This window comes from Microcaecilia unicolor, chromosome 6 (assembly GCF_901765095.1).
Source record: "Microcaecilia unicolor chromosome 6, aMicUni1.1, whole genome shotgun sequence".
Taxonomy (NCBI): Eukaryota; Metazoa; Chordata; class Amphibia; order Gymnophiona; family Siphonopidae; genus Microcaecilia; species Microcaecilia unicolor.
This window is the reverse complement of record NC_044036.1, coordinates 26,623,293-26,640,145: the sequence shown is the minus strand read 5'-3', so window position 1 is coordinate 26,640,145 and position 16,853 is coordinate 26,623,293. Positions and strand designations below refer to the sequence as shown.

General features: G+C 42.9%; 2 protein-coding genes across 3 annotated transcripts in view; both read left to right on the top strand.

Moving 5' to 3' along the window:
* Positions 1-8,430, top strand: part of ORC1 (origin recognition complex subunit 1) — a 93,165-nt gene extending 84,735 nt beyond the window's left edge. For both annotated transcript variants that reach the window (XM_030206485.1, XM_030206486.1), the window contains 2 exons: positions 3,501-3,588; positions 7,987-8,430. In XM_030206485.1, the coding sequence (XP_030062345.1) occupies positions 3,501-3,588; positions 7,987-8,181 (283 nt within the window). In that variant the 3' untranslated portion in view covers positions 8,182-8,430. The remainder of the gene's footprint in view (positions 1-3,500; positions 3,589-7,986) is intronic.
* Positions 8,431-14,207: 5,777 nt separating this feature from the next.
* The window catches only part of CC2D1B (coiled-coil and C2 domain containing 1B), a 163,914-nt gene continuing 161,268 nt past the window's right edge, over positions 14,208-16,853 (top strand). Inside the window, exon 1 of the mRNA XM_030205466.1 lies at positions 14,208-14,318. The gene's annotated coding sequence lies outside the window, so the exon portion shown is untranslated. The remainder of the gene's footprint in view (positions 14,319-16,853) is intronic.

Below are 16,853 nucleotides of genomic sequence, written 5' to 3'. Positions count from 1 at the left end.
GGATGAATTTTTTCATTTTAACCCATTGGAGGAGGGTAAAGCGCTCTTGTGGTGGGATGCTTTTAAGGCTACAATTAGAGGGCATATAATTAGTTATTCTGCCATGCACACTCGTCAGCGAAGACAGGACCTGGAGTTTAAAACTGCTCGACTTAAGCTATTGGAAGACCAGTTTGTCATTGATAATGATTCGTCGACTCTTTTGTGCTTACAGAATTTGAAGTACGATTTTAATACCACTCTTTCTAAAGATGCGCTGGAATTGATTCATGCTCATAAGTCGACATTCTACGCAGAGAGTAATAAGGCCAGCCATCTTCTTGCGCAATACCTTAAAACTAAGAGAAATAGGTCTAGGATCTGGCAAATAGTTGACTGCGCACAGGTCATCCATGTCTTGGATGAAGCTATTGCCCAGCAATTCCAATCGTACTATCACAAATTATATGACTCAGAGGTACATTTTTCATCAGGATCCTTTGGGGACTTTGGGAACCATCTTGATAGGCCTCAACTTAACGGGTCTCAACAGCATGCTTTAGAACAACCCTTCTCCCAACAAGAAATATTGGAGGCTATTCATTCCCTTTCTAAAGGTAAATCACCAGGTAATGATGGTCTCCCTGTGGAATTTTACCGGATGTTTGCAGATCTTCTGGTGCCCAAGTTACATATTATCTATAATTCGCTCTTGCATTGTGAAGGTCAAACTGGCTCTTTCTATCAATCTAAGATCATTGTTATACCCAAGCCGGATAGGGACCCGTCTAAAGTGGAGAATTATAGGCCTATCTCTTTGATTAATATTGATAACAAAATCTATGCTAAAATCTTGGCCTTGCGCCTTCAACATGTTGTGCCGGATATCATCCATAGGGATCAAAATGGGTTTACGATAGGCAGGTTGGCTAGCGATAACTCTAGACTCTTCTGGAATGTCCTTGCACATGTTGAGGGCTCACGTGAGCCGTTTATAGCGGTTTCACTGGATGCTGAGAAAGCCTTTGACAGAATTGAATGGGATTATTTGTTTCACACTTTGGCTTGGTTTAATTTTGGTCCATCTTTTATTAAAATGGTCAAAGTTTTATATACTGATCCGATGGCTTCAATCTCAGTGAATGGTACTAATTCTCCACTTTTTCCTCTCCGGCGGGGTACTAAACAAGGCTGTCCATTGTCCCCTCTCCTTTTTAATATTGCCTTAGAGCCATTGGCTCTGGCTATTCGGGCTCATTCCAATATCTCTGGGGTGTCTGTGGGAGGTGAGGTGTTCAAACTTTCTATTTATGCGGATGATATTTTACTCTATACCACCCCATACTCCCTGTCAGTTGTTTTGGATGTAATCAATTCCTTCTCCTCACTGTCTGGCTATAAAATAAATTGGTCTAAATCAGCCATCATGCCGTTAAATTCCCGTGTGTATAGATATCAGATATCTCAATATCCATTTGCCTGGGAACCGTCTAAGCTTAAATATTTGGGAGTTTGGTATTCCAGGTCGGTGGATCAGACCATGTCTCTTATTCGGAATCAAATTTAGAATTTAACCACTTCACTCCTGGGTTCATGGTCTCCGCTTTATTTGACGTGGTGGGGTCGGATTGGGGCTATCAAGATGGTTCTGGCTCCGAAGTTGAACTATATATTTAGTATGACTCCCTTCTCTTTTCAAAACTCTTTCTATGCCAAGATTGACTCCTTGTTACTTAAGTTTCTGTGGAGACAAAAGCCACCTCGCATTGCACTGAAGAAACTTAAGATGCCGACTCATTTGGGAGGTCTTAATGTCCCTGATTTTAAAAATTATCACATGGCTTTTCGCCTATCTCAGTCTTTAATGTGGTTCCAAAGGGAATTCTCTCATTTGACGCCTAGGTGGCTGACTTTTGAGGCCGCCTTGGTGCGCCCTTGCCCCTTATATCTTTTACCCTCTGCAGATTTGTATCCATATACCAAGCACTTGCGGTTGTTGAAGGCTTCTGCCTTTAATATCCGTACTTTTAGGGCTGGTCTTGGAGTTTGCGCTGCCTCCCTGGAGGATGTCTCTCTCTGGTATAACTCTAGCTTGCAGTCTGTTCACCTGCAGTCCCAAAAAGCTGAATGGTCTTGTAAAGGTATATGGCTGTTATCTCACCTTTATATTGCAGGTACGTTGTTGTCACCGGATGCTTTGGCTGCACTATATGGTGTTTCTTTGCTGGCCTTTCCCATATGGAAGGATATCTCTACCTTTCTCTCGACCTTTCAGGTCTCTAATTCTCTGCTCACTACTCCTTCAGATTTTGTTGCCCTCTGTCTCAGTATTGTAGATGGTAAGAAAAAAGCATCTGTCCTTTATAAAAAAAAACTTCAGGATTCGTGTGTTGATGCTGTTGCTCCATTACGGCTGTCTTGGGAAAGGGATCTCAGTCTTGATGCGTCTGATTTTGACTGGTACACTTTTTGGGTCCATTCGATGCGTCCAACTAAATCAGCAGCAATTTCCCAATCCTCCTATTTTCTTTTTCACAGGGCTTATTGGACACCTGCTAGAGTGGCCAGGATCACTAAAAGTCTTGATTACAAATGCTGGTCCTGTCAAGAATCAGATGGATCCCTTTCCCATATGGTTTTTTACTGTAAGAACGTAAGAGCATACTGGCGACTCATTTGGGCTAAGTTGCGCCTTATTTTTCAGTTGCCTGCATTAACCGTGATCTCTTATGATATTGTGCTTTTAAGAGCCTCTTCTCCTAACCTCTCTCTTTTAGAATCCGATAAGAAATTGTTTAACATTTTGTTAGCGGTTGCTTTACAATTAATTGTTTTAAATTGGAAAAATAATGTACATCTCAATTATAATGAATGGTGGAGTAACGTGTGTGTGATTAGGAAATATGAAACTATACTAGCCCATAGGCACCGTTGTGTTCAATCTGTCTTGAAGACCTGGGCTCGTTTAGATTCATTTTGTCAGACTCCTAATAGCACTACCTGATAATTGTATAATTGCTGATTTGCTATGGGTATTGTCATGGTATGTTGTTCTGCCTTTTTATTTTTGGTTATTAACTTTGCCATGGATTATTGTTACTGTTTCTTTTTGGTTGTTTTGTGTTATACTTGTAAAACCTTAATAAAAATATGAAAAATTGTTAGCAGCCAATTATTGAGTGTTAACGGCTCATTAACTAATTTAGTTGCATGGATAACTCAGGATTGAGCTGAAATTTGGGTGACTTTTAGAATCCAGGAGGATAGTGTGATGTTTCAAACCAATAGTTCAGTCTCTGCTGGCAACAAAGCATAAACCCACACCTCTGGACTGGTCTGGATGGAGTTAAAGAAAAAAAATTAGCAGGTAAAATTTAGTTTCGCCTTAATTTCTGTGGCTCGTGTTAAATGTTTTAACTGTGACCAGTTTGTATTGATGGTACGTACATTTTTAAATAAAGGTAATCTTAAGTATTCACTTAAACAGATTTTGATGATTTTCGTTTCGGTGTGTTTTTCAGGCACGCGTCACTGCAGGAGCAGCTGTTCCTCCGTGGAGTCCTCGCTGAATTTCGTAGGTCTGGACTTGAAGAAGCAACATTTCAACAGGTGTATTCTCCACTATGTGTCTTTAAGCTTTACATTTCTTGTTTGCATTTAATTAGGAAGAAGAAAAGTGCTCTTTGTTTTCATTGACTAATATTTATATGTCATTGGAAATAATGGGCTGGCAGCTGCTAAACGTATAAAACCCTTAGTCTTTCTGCAGTACTGTGGGGTTAATTCTATAAACGAACACCTCCATTTAAGCACCCTGAGACAGCATCGTGGATGTCTATTTTATAGCAGAACCTAGGAGCCAGAGCTCAGTATTGGCATCCCTAACATTTAGGTGCCTACCGTTACACCAGCAGTTATGCATGTAAGTGGGAACCCCAGCGATTCTCTGTCCTTGCAAATACCAGCACTGTCACTTAAGTAGGCATTTGCAGAATTGCAGATAGGCACCCTGCTAGTATTTATTTATGTAGGTAAAAACTCTCCTGCACGACTCATCTTCCGCCAAAGTCGCTATGCCCACATTAGCACCTCTCCTTAAGTCACTTCACTGGCTCCCTATCCGTGTCCGCATTCAATTTAAACTTCTCTTATTGACCTACTACTACTATTTAGCATTTTTATAGTGCTACAAGGCATACGCAGCGCTGCACAAACATAGAAGAAAGACAGTCCCTGCTCAAAGAGCTTACAATCTAATAGACAAAAAATAAATAAGTGCATTCACTCTGCCGCTCCCCAGTACCTCTCCACTCTTGTCTCTCTCTACGTCCCCCCTCGAGTACTCCGTTCTGTAGATAAAGCTCTCGTATCTGTCCCTTTCTCCTCTACTGCTAATTCAAGACTCCATTCCTTTTATCTCGCTGCGCCTCACGCCTGGAATAGACTTCCAGAGCCTGTACGTTTAGCCGTTTACAAGTCCAAACTCAAAGCCCACCTCTTTACCACTGCTTTTGGCTCCTAACTCACTTGCCCTGTCCTTTATCCTCACCTTTTTATTTCCTTACCCTTAATGTTCTGTCTGTTTACTTGTCTTATCTAGATTGTAAGCTCTTTGAGCAGGGTCTTTCTTTTGTGTATGATGTACAGCGCTGAGTATGCCTTGTAGCGCTATAGAAATAAGTAGTAGTAGTAGGTATGTGCTAGTTTTATGAACATTTACATATGTGTGAAAATGTGGGCACCTAGGTTACAGAATTGCCCTCTATGTGGCTAGTGCTGCTGAAAATGTTTACAGAGCACCCTGGCACGATGCCAATAGTGCTGAGGCGGAACGTGGGTGCTTTGCCCAACTGTGTGTATAGTTGGCAGTATTCATCTGCTGTCTATATAGTTAAGCGGTTTAATTAAAGCAGCAAAAGGACTGTTTTTAATTAGGACAATCACATCTCTACACAGGTAAAAGCTGCATATCGCTGCTATTGGTTTAGCTTAGTGATCCCATGTATGTGTAGCACTTCTGGCTACCTGGATGGCAGCACTCAATATTCATGGGGTTTGTTTTTTTTTAAACATAGCTGAATATTGACCCGATTTAGAGTTGCCCTCTGTGGAAGAGGTCGCAAAGACCATGGATTCGCTGAAGATGATCCTTCCTCTTTCCCCCATAGTATATACTTGCTTTCCCTTCCTCCCCATAATATGTTTTGCTTGATTAAATACTTGATCTTCATCTCTGCCCAGCACTGGCCTTGCTTCCCAGCTACTGGCGTTTTTAAGTACCACTAAGTTTAGATTCCAACCTTTTTCCATCTAGGAATCTTGTGTTTATCTCACATTCTTGAATTCCGGTACTGTTTTTGTCTCCATCACCTCCCACTGGAGGGCATTCCAGGCATCCACAACCTTCTCTCTCAAAAAAAAAAAAAAAAAAAAAGTATTTCTGGACATTACTCCTAAGTCTACCCCCCTCCCCCAACCTCAATTTATGTCCTCTAGTTCAATTACTTCCCTCCAGTGGCGTAGCCAGACTGCCAATTTTGGATGGGCCTGAACCCAAAGTGGGTGGGCACAAAATTTTCTCTCTACCCCCCTCCCCCAGCAAAATTTAGACACGCTAATCAGATGCATTTGTCACACAGGGTAAAGGGCTGCTTTTCAGTGCATCAGATTTCAGAAAATTTATTTAATAGCCTAACACCCTTTTCAGTGAGCTTTCAGAGGCCAAAACCTCCTGCCTCAGGTCAGTATAATGCTGTTACGGTATCCTCGCCTGACCTAAGGAAGGAAGTATTGGTCTCTGAAACTTCATTAACACAGGTACCATATTACTTTATCCTAAATTAAAAATAAAATTATTTTCTTTACCTTTCTTGTATGGCCATTTACTTTTTCTCATTGTGTCGCTCCCAGTCTCTAGATTCTGCTTTCCTTCGTTTTCGCTTAACTCTTCTGCCAGGGTTTCCTGGCCATTTGTCATTTTTCTCTCCTTTTTCTTTGCTTTCTTCAATATTTTTCTGCCTCTCTCTCTCGCTGTCCAGATTTAATTCATTCTTACTATCCATTCTTTAATTTCCTTCATCTACTTATGGCTTTTCATCTTTTTCTCACCCTTGTTCTCCCCATGCCCCTTCCTCTTATTCTCCAGTCTTTCACTACTCCCCTTTTCCATCCAGCAGCTCTCCTCTTTCTCTCCCCATCCTTCCAGTGTCTCCCCTCTCTCTCCCCATCCTTCCAGTAGTCTCCCCTCTTTCTTTCTGCATCCTTCCATCCAGTGTCACCTTTCTCCCTACCCTTCCATCCAGCGTCTTCCCTCTTTCTCTCCCCATCCTTCCACCCATCTACCCTCTCTCCTGATCCTTCCATCTAATGTCTCTCTCTCCCTCCTTCTAACCAGTGTCTCTCTCTATCTGTACCCTTTTCTGTTCAGTGTCCCTTCTCTCTCCACATCCTTCCAGTTTCTCCCCTTTCTCTCTGCATCCTTTCATCCATCTCCCCTCTTTCTCTCCCCATCCTTCCATCCAGTGTCTCTCCCCATCCATCCATCTATTTTCCCTCTTTCTCGCCCCATCCTTCCATCTGTTTTCCCTCTCCCGATTCAGGCCCACCAGCCCCAGCTCCCATTACCGGCCACTGCTGCTTTTCCTGTTGAACAGCAGGGCCGGCGCTATAAAAAGAAGAAGCGCTCAGCTGACAGAGCTGAGCGCAGAGCGCTAATGACAAAAAATGTTGAAAAAAAAAACGCGGCACCACAGGCAGCCTTGAGGCATTAGCTGCGGGCTCTGCAGGCTCCTTCCATCTCTTACGTCACTGCCCCTGGAGCGAAGCAGGGGCAGTGACATAAGAGACGGGAGGAGCCTGCAGAGCCAGCAGCCAATACCTCAAGGCTGCCTGCGGTGCCGCGTTTTTTTTTTCAACATTTTTTGTAGTTAGCGCTGAGCTCAGTCAGCTGAGCGCTTCTTTTTGTAGCGCCGGCCCTGCTGCTCAACAGGAAAAGCAGCAGTGGCCGGCAATGGGAGCTGGGGCTGGCGCAGGCCTGGAGGAAAAGTGGGCAGGCAGTGTGTGTGCGCTTGGGTGGGCGGGCCTGAGCTGAAATTGGGTGGGCCAGGCCCACCCGTAGCTACGCCCCTGCTTCCCTCTCTCTAGAAAAAGTGGGCATTTCTATGAAAGGATATGGATTGGCTGGGGATGATCCCGAGAGAGACTACCAAACTGGTTTGAGGTTTGCAACACAAACCATATGGATATGAGACATTGGTGACCTAAATTTGATTGGGGGGGGGGGGGGATAAATTCTTAAAGCTATATAAATCAAACACAAGAACCAAATTATTTGTGAAGGAAAGAATCCTCTAGAACAAGAGGTCACGACAGGAGGCTTCAGGGGCATTGACTTAGGAATAACCTGGGGAATTATTTCTTCATGGATGCATGCGATAATCTCCAAGTGGAGGTGCTGGGGATGAAAGCAATAACAGAATTCAGGAAAGCCTTCCTGAGCCCTTACGCCAAGCCCCCTCCCTGCCCGTCTTCAAGTGTTTGCTTAAAGCCCACCTCTTCGACCGTTCACTTGTCTATTAGATTGTAAGCTCTTTGAGCAGGGACTGTCTCTCTTTGTTAAATTGTACAGCGCTGCGTAACCCTAGTAGCGCTCTAGAAATGTTAAGTAGTAGTAAAGCCTGGGTTAAGCACAGAGTTGCAAGAAAGCCAAAATTAAAAAAAGGCCAGAGATCAACTGGAATCTGTAGTTGTGCATTAGGAGGGGCCTCAGCATCCTTATTTCATTTCAAATTCGGTTTCTTGGATTCCTTCAGTCCTTCCTTGCTGATATGCCACAGCAGCTGCAGCTGTCATTCAGCTTTTTCAGCTCTTGTCATCAGTGCTTCATTTCCTTTTTTTATTTTCTGGTTGCAGCAATTAACAAGTCCCTTTCTCTAGAAGCTGAAAGGGAAAACAGATCCTGGGGTCTGACAACGAAAGGATAACTTGACATTTATCTGCTGCTTTCAGGTGAACCACCAACACGTAGCTCTCTGCAGAATGGAAGGCCTTGCACCTCCCAACATGTCTGAGACCATGGCGGTGTGCCTGAGGCTAGGAGCGTGTCGGCTGCTGCTGGTTGAACCTAGTAAAAATGATCTCCATCTGCGTGTGAGGCTCAACGTCAGCCAGGAAGATATTATGTTTGCACTGAAGGAGAAATAGTTCATGTTCTGCCAGATGTGCAAGTACCAAAGTGTTTCTCTTATGGTCTTAAAGATCCTGGAACAAAGTTTTATTGTAAAATTGAAAGGGGCAACTGTGTCCAGAAATGTTTAATAAATATTTTAATATACTTTTATAATAAAGGATTTCAAGGGTTTGTTTTTTTTCATATTACATTATTTTAATTAATTTTGGCATGGGTGCCATTGTGTTTGGTAATACAAATAACATTTTCATTAAAATGTAAACAAAACGGCTTGCATGTTGTATATAATTTTCGTGTTCCCACCACCTATTCTGACCTCATCCTCCCCCAGACTGCTCTTACACAGTCCAGGAATTAACGGACTCCATAATCAGAAGGACTCGCTGGGATATAAGAAGATAGTTTATTTCAATCTTACCAATAGCAATACAGGCAAATCAGGCAGTCATATGATGGAGCAGCATTACATGACACGTCTGTCACCCGCCTTCTCTTGTAGCCTTCCTTCTGTTCTAATACCCTTCTGACTCCCATTTTTATACTATTTTCACCCTATTCATTTCAATGGACCCTAGCTTTGTCACCAGGGTTCTTGGACCTTATCAGTTGATCAAAAATGACTTCACATACTCTCAAGCTCTAAGTATAAACAAGATATGCTCAGAGCGCATCTTATTAGATGACTTTGCATTTTCCCCAAACTTTCCCTGGCCCCCTCCTTTGGATGTTCTCACCCGAGGTGCAGCTGACCCAGTACTATCTCTACACAACCATAGCAACTCTTGCTCATGATGTCTTGTAGGTGCCAGTCTCAGAGCAAATGCCCCCTCCCTTGCCAGTTCAGCACTTGCCTACAGTGAAATGTAACTGTGTCAAAGGTGATCTCTGATTTTTACAAGCTAGCTCTCTTTTGTATCAGAGATGATTTTGATTTTAAGAAGCCTGTATTTTACTGAGAGCAAGGGCTAGCATAACTCTTCAATGTGTGTATTTGTGATTTTTGTTTTTCAAAAAAATGATGTAAAGAAAAATAAATATTCTTGCATGACAATGAAATCCAGATCAAAACAGTCTTTGACTGGCTTAAATGAGAAATAAAGATTATAAACAGCTCATATCAAAAGCCTCCAAATATGAAAGGATTCCTCTCAAACCCACAAGAAAAATGTTTTAAACAAGAGACAAAAATAAACCCCAGGCATAGGTCATTGAAAGCCAAAGTTACGAGCCTCAGTGAGGATGGTGTGGCCAAATGCTCTTAGTGTCTCCATGCAAAAGCGTGACACTCAGAGGCAGCAATTTAGACCTTTTGAGATCCAACACAGGACAAAAGGTGCTGTCCTCCTTTGGGACAATGAGTTACATGGAGTAAATCCACGGGGCATCACAGCGATCTGAAGACCTCCAGCTATGACTGTAGCCTCAAGCCACCTACAAAGCTGAAATGGGGCCTAGCTGACCAACTGGAGCACTCAGAACCACAGGCTGAAAAGTATGTCCATCCGTCTGATGGAGATAGAGAACTGAAAACAGCACTGTGACATGTCTCGTTTGGCATCCAGTCCGGCTCCTCAGTATTTTCTATCTCCACCTGATGGTTGCTGGACACAACTATTTTCATAGGTTCTGGCGTAGTGGGAAGCTATATAATGGAAGTTTTCAGTTTCTTGTGCTTTGAGTGGATTCTGATTAAATAGCATTGGCTATCTTGCTCCTGTACAACTCATGAGTGGTCATAATTTGTTACATGTGATGCTGAGAGAGCAGTGTTCTCTCCAGGAGCTTTGAAAGAGAGTGCCACATAGCTGGTTTTTATCTAGTACCCTCCCAACTGGCAGACAAAACCTTCTGGGGAGTACATGGTGAAACACATGCCATCCATCCCTACCAGCTATTGCCCCATACACAGCAAATTGATTTGTATGTGGTGCTTCCATTGTATGTAAATAGATCTCATGCATATTCATGGTGGAATCTTGAAAACCTGGCTGGAGTTTGGCCCTCTGAGGTCATGGATTTGATATATCTCCTTTCTGAGGTGTAGAATACAAGCGTTAACTCACTACTGGCATCTGTAACATTTCAGCGCCCACAATTATGCCAGACAGTGAGCTGGTGCAAGTGCAACTTCCTAAATTAACTTTTAAAACGAGAAAGATGAAACAGTGATTAGGAAAGAGGATTCTCTGAAAGAATTATTACAAATACAGTTTAAATTTTCTATAGCTCATTTCCAGAGAAAATAATAGTGAAACCGGTAATATTCTTCTAGTAATATTGGTTAGGGTGGTGGACTTTGGTCCTGGGGAACTGAGGAACTGAGTTTGATTCCCACTTCAGGCACAGGCACCTCCTTGTGACTGGGCAAGTCACTTAACCCTCCATTGCCCCATGTAAGCCACAGTGAGCCTGCCATGAGTGGGAAAGTGCGGGGTACAAATGTAACAACAACAACAACAAAAAAACACTACAACAGAGGATTGGTGTCAAGCTAGAGCAGCCACCTCCTTCTCAACAGTGGGGCTGAATCCTCATTTTAGATATGAAAAATTATCAGCTCAACACTCAGTGGATTTTTTAAAACTCTGGATACAGTATTTTGAACTATATATTTTCAGTGCCACAATCTGGATAGCTGAGCGGTTTAATTTAGGATAGCTTTATTCTTCCCCAAAGCCTTCTCTCCCAGAGCCCATGGCTTAGCGTTCTTAGGCCCTTCTCTCTCTTCCTTTCTCTCTGCACACATATATACCTCTTGCAGCACAACCCCAAGGCTTCTCTCTTCCTCTGAAAAAAACACCCTATCCTTTCTTTCTCTCTCTAAACACACACCCAGAGACAGCCTGTACCATTTACCTATACTAAGTGCTGTGAGCCTATACATATCTGCAAATATACTTTATATATCCAAATTCGTGTGGATTGTGTATTCTTTGGGAACCTACTGCCTCTACGAACTCACTGCCTCTGTGAACTGGACCCCGGGACCAAACCTAGACAATGATTGCTGAATATTGGCGCCTATCATTTTCTACTCTTCCTTCTAGTCGAAGCATGCAGGTATTTGTAGTGATTTGAATGAGGAAGATACTTAACTCCTTTCTCAGAGACATGAGACTGGCTCAGGGGTGTACATGATCCTAGAGAACATGAACATTTTGACACAGAACAGGTAACTTCAGACTTAAGCGCAGCACCGAGACTTCTAACTCCACAAAAATGTCTTATCTTCAGTAATGCTGTTTCCTCAGTGCTGTAAACAGGTTGGGTTTTCAGGATAACTAATGAATATGCATGAGATAGATTTGCATACATACTACCTCTATGGTATGTCACTCATGCATATTCATTAGATATCCTGAAAACTGACCATTTGCCCTTAAGGACTGGAAGTGAATATGTTGAGTTAAGAGTATGTAGATTTAGAAGTCAATATGCAGGTTAATTCCTAACTCTTTGGTATGCTATGCTTTGGCTGTGGCCCTATTCAAATCCAAGCCAAAAAAAAAAAAAACTTTTTTGAGGCTACTTTTAACTCAACTCTTATTAACCCTGGGTAGTAGCTGTGTTTTAATCACTCCCATAATAAATCTAAATCCTAATCTCTTTGTCCTGCTTGTCTGTCTGTTTTATTCACTCCCATAATAAATGTAAATCCTTATCCCATCTTTGTCTTGCTTGTCTGTCTTGACTAGATTGTATGCTCCGATAGGAGGGACTGTCTCTTACAAGTTTGTGCACAGCATTGCACACTTCTAGTAGTGCTATAGAAATAAGTAGTGGTATTTTTTAGTAGATTATTTGAAATTTTACATCAGGGGCGTAGCCAGACAACAGATTTTGGGTGGGCCTAGGCACCAAGTGTTCTCCCCCACCAGCACCAAAGAAATATCTCTGCTGGCGAGAAAATGCTTCTTTCCATCTTGGCTTACCATCAGGGGGAAGTCTTCAGCTGATATAGCTTGGGATCTCCACCAGCTACCACTAAATGTGTGCTACTGTTGGGCGGGCCTGAACCCTAAGTGGGTGGGCCCAGGCCCACCTGTGGCTACGCCACTGTTTTGCATACTTGAGACTGGCAGAATGAGAAAGGACCATGTTTAGAAAAAAAGCTTTCAGAAAGGAAGAACACTGAGATGTTTGGATGTAGGCATGGGTCCCTCTCCCAAAACTCTTATGTTTAGTGTCTTAATCACATCACATTAGATTTTCAGGAGGGCAGCTGCTCAAAGAGATCCTGATTAATATATTTTTTTTTACCCACCTATTCACAGCAATGTATGCATATATGTCCTGCAAAGTGGGTCCCATTATTTCTAGCTGGAATGTCTTGTTTTATCATTTTAGAGATACCTCATCTTTAACTTTCTTTTTTTTTTTTACTATTTATAAATACTTTACTGATAAGAAAGCCTTAGTGGGGCTGCTACTTTAACTAGACAGCAGCTTTGGTGCTGCCCTGGAGGGAGTTGGGAAAGGAAGCAGCGGGGGGGGGGGGGGGGGAGTGTAGTTAAGGAAGCAGAAAGATTATAGACACCTCAGGGAAGGGATATGCTGGACTACAGAGGAGTAAGGAAAGAGAGATGCCGGACCTGGAGAAGGTCTTTATGCCGCCCCTTGGTAGGAGACACATGGTTGAAGGTCCACCTAGTGTGGCCGATACCCTGGCGCTGGCCCTGAGAAGAACGTAGCTAAAAGTGTTCCCTCTCCATGCATCAAATTTTCCCTCTTACAGAAAATGTGAACATTGTACTATCCAGCTTCAAACATACAGATGCTAGAGAGCTGCAAAGCAGGATTGCCAGCTGGTGAAACATTTTCTACCATAACTCCTACCAAAAAAAAACAGCATTATAAATACCACAGTGATAATCCATGTCATTGTACAAATATACATATACTAATTATAGAGAGAATAATCCATTGATACAACTGTATATTTGTACAATGACATGGTTGCAAGTCATCTATTTACATTAAGGACTAGATTTTGATATATCATGCTTAAAATATCAGTGCCCAAGATGAAATTAACCAAAGCGTATTCTATAAAGTATGCCTTAATTTAGGTGTGCTTTATAGAATAAGCCTAAATTTCCACACAGTATATAGAATACGCCAAGCGCTGCTCTGCCGACTAAATTTAGTCATCAAGTAAAACTTGGTATAAATCTTGACGCCCCCCCCCTAAATTATGCAAGGACTAAGTCTATTCTATAACAATGTCCATGACCTGCCCATTCCGCAACATAGCCATGCCCACTTTTCAACTATGTGAGCTTAGAATTTATATGTACCATATTACAGAATATGCTTAAGACAGTTCTGTGTGTAAATTCTAATGACAATGCTCATAACCCGGGGGGGGGGGGGGAATATGTGACAGGGGGCGAGGTGAGGATGTGAAAGTGGTGTGGTATGGGCGGAGCTGGGGGGGGTGTGACGTGTCCTCTTTTTCAGAGGACAAAATATGGTAACCCTACTATAAATAAATAAATAAATAAATAGAAACGCTGAATGTTAAGCACCTAATTCTCATAACATGATGTTTTAGTGGCCCATTACCAGGAGAAAAAAAAATTCTCTGCATGTATATATCACATGCTAGGGTGTCCCTGTAACCAGTCCTTCCAACTGACCACTGATTAAGATTTATAATAAATTACTACTCTACCTATGAAAAGTTATCCCGTTTTTATTCTTCCTCCGTGTACATCCGTATGCTACACAAGGTGGCATGTTTGAAAATATAAGTGAGATTAAATAAAAATGTTACCAACAGTAAAGAACGACAACGTAGATGCAGCAGCTCATAGGTTTGCTTGCTTTGTTTTGAGTATACGGGGATGACGGCTGCGCGGGGAAGGGAAAACTCAGATTAACCTAATTGGTTTCAGCATTTTGACGTCACTTACACGCCTGTCTATTAAACCTCCTTGAACTGCATCAATACGGCTTCGTCGTCAATCAACTGTAGTTTCAGAAACTCGACTGTTGCGCTCTCCTCTCTGACGCAGGCACGCAACTTCCGGCAAGGCAGGCAGGCAGGATGTAGAGGGAGAGAGGGTGTGTGATGTGTATCATAGGGGACGGTCACGGGGCACCGGAAAAGGAAAGCTGTAGGATTGTTAGTGGGCGACTTCAGAGTCAGGTATGAGTTTGATCCGGGGGGGGGGGGCAGGTGCCGTATCGTGGATAAAGAGAGCGAGAGAGATCATGCGGAGGGGATGCCGATCCCCGAGTGCGTGTGAGAGTGTTAGTACAGCCGAATGCGTGTGTCACATGTCTTTGTTGTTATTTAACATCATTAACTCTTTTTATTATTGGAAAGTTATTTGCAATAGAAAACTTTTTGCAATTCATTCAAATATTTGTTTATATTAAATTGAGGCAATTGTTTTGCCTTGTTTAGTATATTCTGTTTTTAGTTTTCTGCATTTATATATATATATATGTTTATGTAGGAGGAAGTACAGACATCTTAGAGCTGTGGGGCAGTGCCTTAGCGAGGGCTAATGACACCCAGGGCGGGTAGCCGCTGCGCACTCCCCCCGGCTGCAGCACAGCGTGACCCCCCCCCCTGCGGCGCACCCCCTCCTCCGGAGCGCAACCCCCCCCCGGAGCGCAACCCCCCCCCCCAGACCGCTTTCTTACCTGCGGGAGGACCGATCCGCCCCAAGTGCACGTCACTCGGAGCTGCATCGGCCCCGCTGGTTCCCTGCTCTCTCTGCCCCGGAACAGGAAGTAACCTGTTCCGGGGCAGAGGGAGCAGGGAACCAGCGGGGACGGCACCCCCCGAGCTCATGCACCCGGGGCGGACCGCCCCTCCCGCCCCCCCTTCTTACGCCACTGCTGTGGGGCACCCTAGGCAGTGGATTTCACATAAAAGGTCCCAGGTACATATCTTTCAGTTGCCCCCTTATATTGTATGGTGAGCCCTCTAAAACCCACCAAAAACCTATTGTACACCACTACAATAGCCCCTACGCCTGCAAGTGTCAACTTATATGTAAGTACAGTAGGTTTTTGGATGGCCACATGTTCCACCACAGGTGTAAAGCTTAAAGTGGGTTATGGGCCTGGATCTCCTTCTCTACAGTCCACTACACTGACCACTAGGCTGCTCCAAAGACCTGCTTGCTGGTCAGTAGGACTGGCGATAACATCTGAAGCTGTCATAGAGGCTGGTATGTACTGTTTCTTTCATGTCTTTTTTTTTTTTTTTGGGGGGGGGGGGGTCATGACAATCCCTCCAGTGATCATCTGATCATTTAGGGTACCTTTTTCTGACTTATTAATGATAAAAACAGGTCTAGACCAAAAAGTCTAAATTGTAGCCCTGGACATTTTTGCTTTGTTCTATTATGGCAGAAAAACGTCCTAGTGTTAGGAACACCCAAATCCTACCCCCCAACACGCCCCCTTATGATTTGAACATACTGCCGACAAACTGCATAGAAAAATGTCGTAAATGTAGGTTTTTAAATCAGTGATTTGGACGTTTTGGCAAATAAAATGTCCAAATGCCACTTTGTGGAAGTTTTTCTATTTTGAAGATGAGCCCCTTATTAGGGTTATTGCATCTTCTAGTTCCTGTGATAGGTGTAGTATTAGAATCACCCGTTTATTTTTCTTTCATGGAAAAAAAATAGGTTCTAAGGATGGAAAAAGCCTTCACTAAGAATTTTCACATGCTCCAACAGAGATTTTCCGAAATAGATCAAGAATAGATATTACAGTGACCTCTGGAAAATGAGTCCACCCTCAGGTTTGTTTAGAGTGCAGTCCATGGATGCATATGTCTTCCTTGATGACATACCACATTGTCTACTTACTTTCCAAAGGCTGATGAGCCAAGGCATGAGAATTAACTCTAGTTTCCATATCTGAAATTGAATTTTTTTCATAGATGTTAAGTTACTAGATAATATCTATTTGCCAGAGATGTAGTTCACAACAGTTCCAGGCACATCAGGGATCTTTCGAAAAACAAGGCAAGGAATTCAATATTTTCCCTGGCTTTTCCTCATGAAGGCAGGAGCCACCTCATCATATCCCACCTTCCAGCTAGAAAGTCTGTAAATGCAAAGAATGCACAGCCTGCAGGTGGCTACTAAAATAGTCAATGGTCATCATCATAAAGTGTATTGGGACAGACTCAACTGTCTCAATATGTATACTTTGGAAGAAATGTAGGAGAGGGGAGATATGATAGAAGTTTAAATACCTCTATAGTATAAATGAACAAGAGGCAAATCTTTCAATTGAAAGGAAGCTCTGGAATGAGGGAGCATAGGGTGAAGGTGAAAGGGGATAGACCTAGAAGTAACCTAAGGAAATACTACTTTATGGAAAGGGTGGTAAATGCGTGAAGCAGCCTCCCAGTGGAGGTGGTGGAGATGAAGACGGTATACGAATTGAAGAAAGCTGGAGACAAGTAGATAGGGTCTCTAAAGAAGAGGAAGGAATAATAGATGGTATGAATTGGCAGATTAGATAGGCCACATGGTCTTTATCTGCCTTCATTTTTTTCTAAGTAAAACCACACAGAAGTGTCCATAGAGGAAATCTTGGCGTGTTTCTGAGCCAAATGAGTCTGCTTGCAAAGACCCCATTCAGAATACTAACCAGGCCTGCACTTTGTAGCAGTTGCAGAACAAAGGTGTCCCTTGAACCCGTTACTACG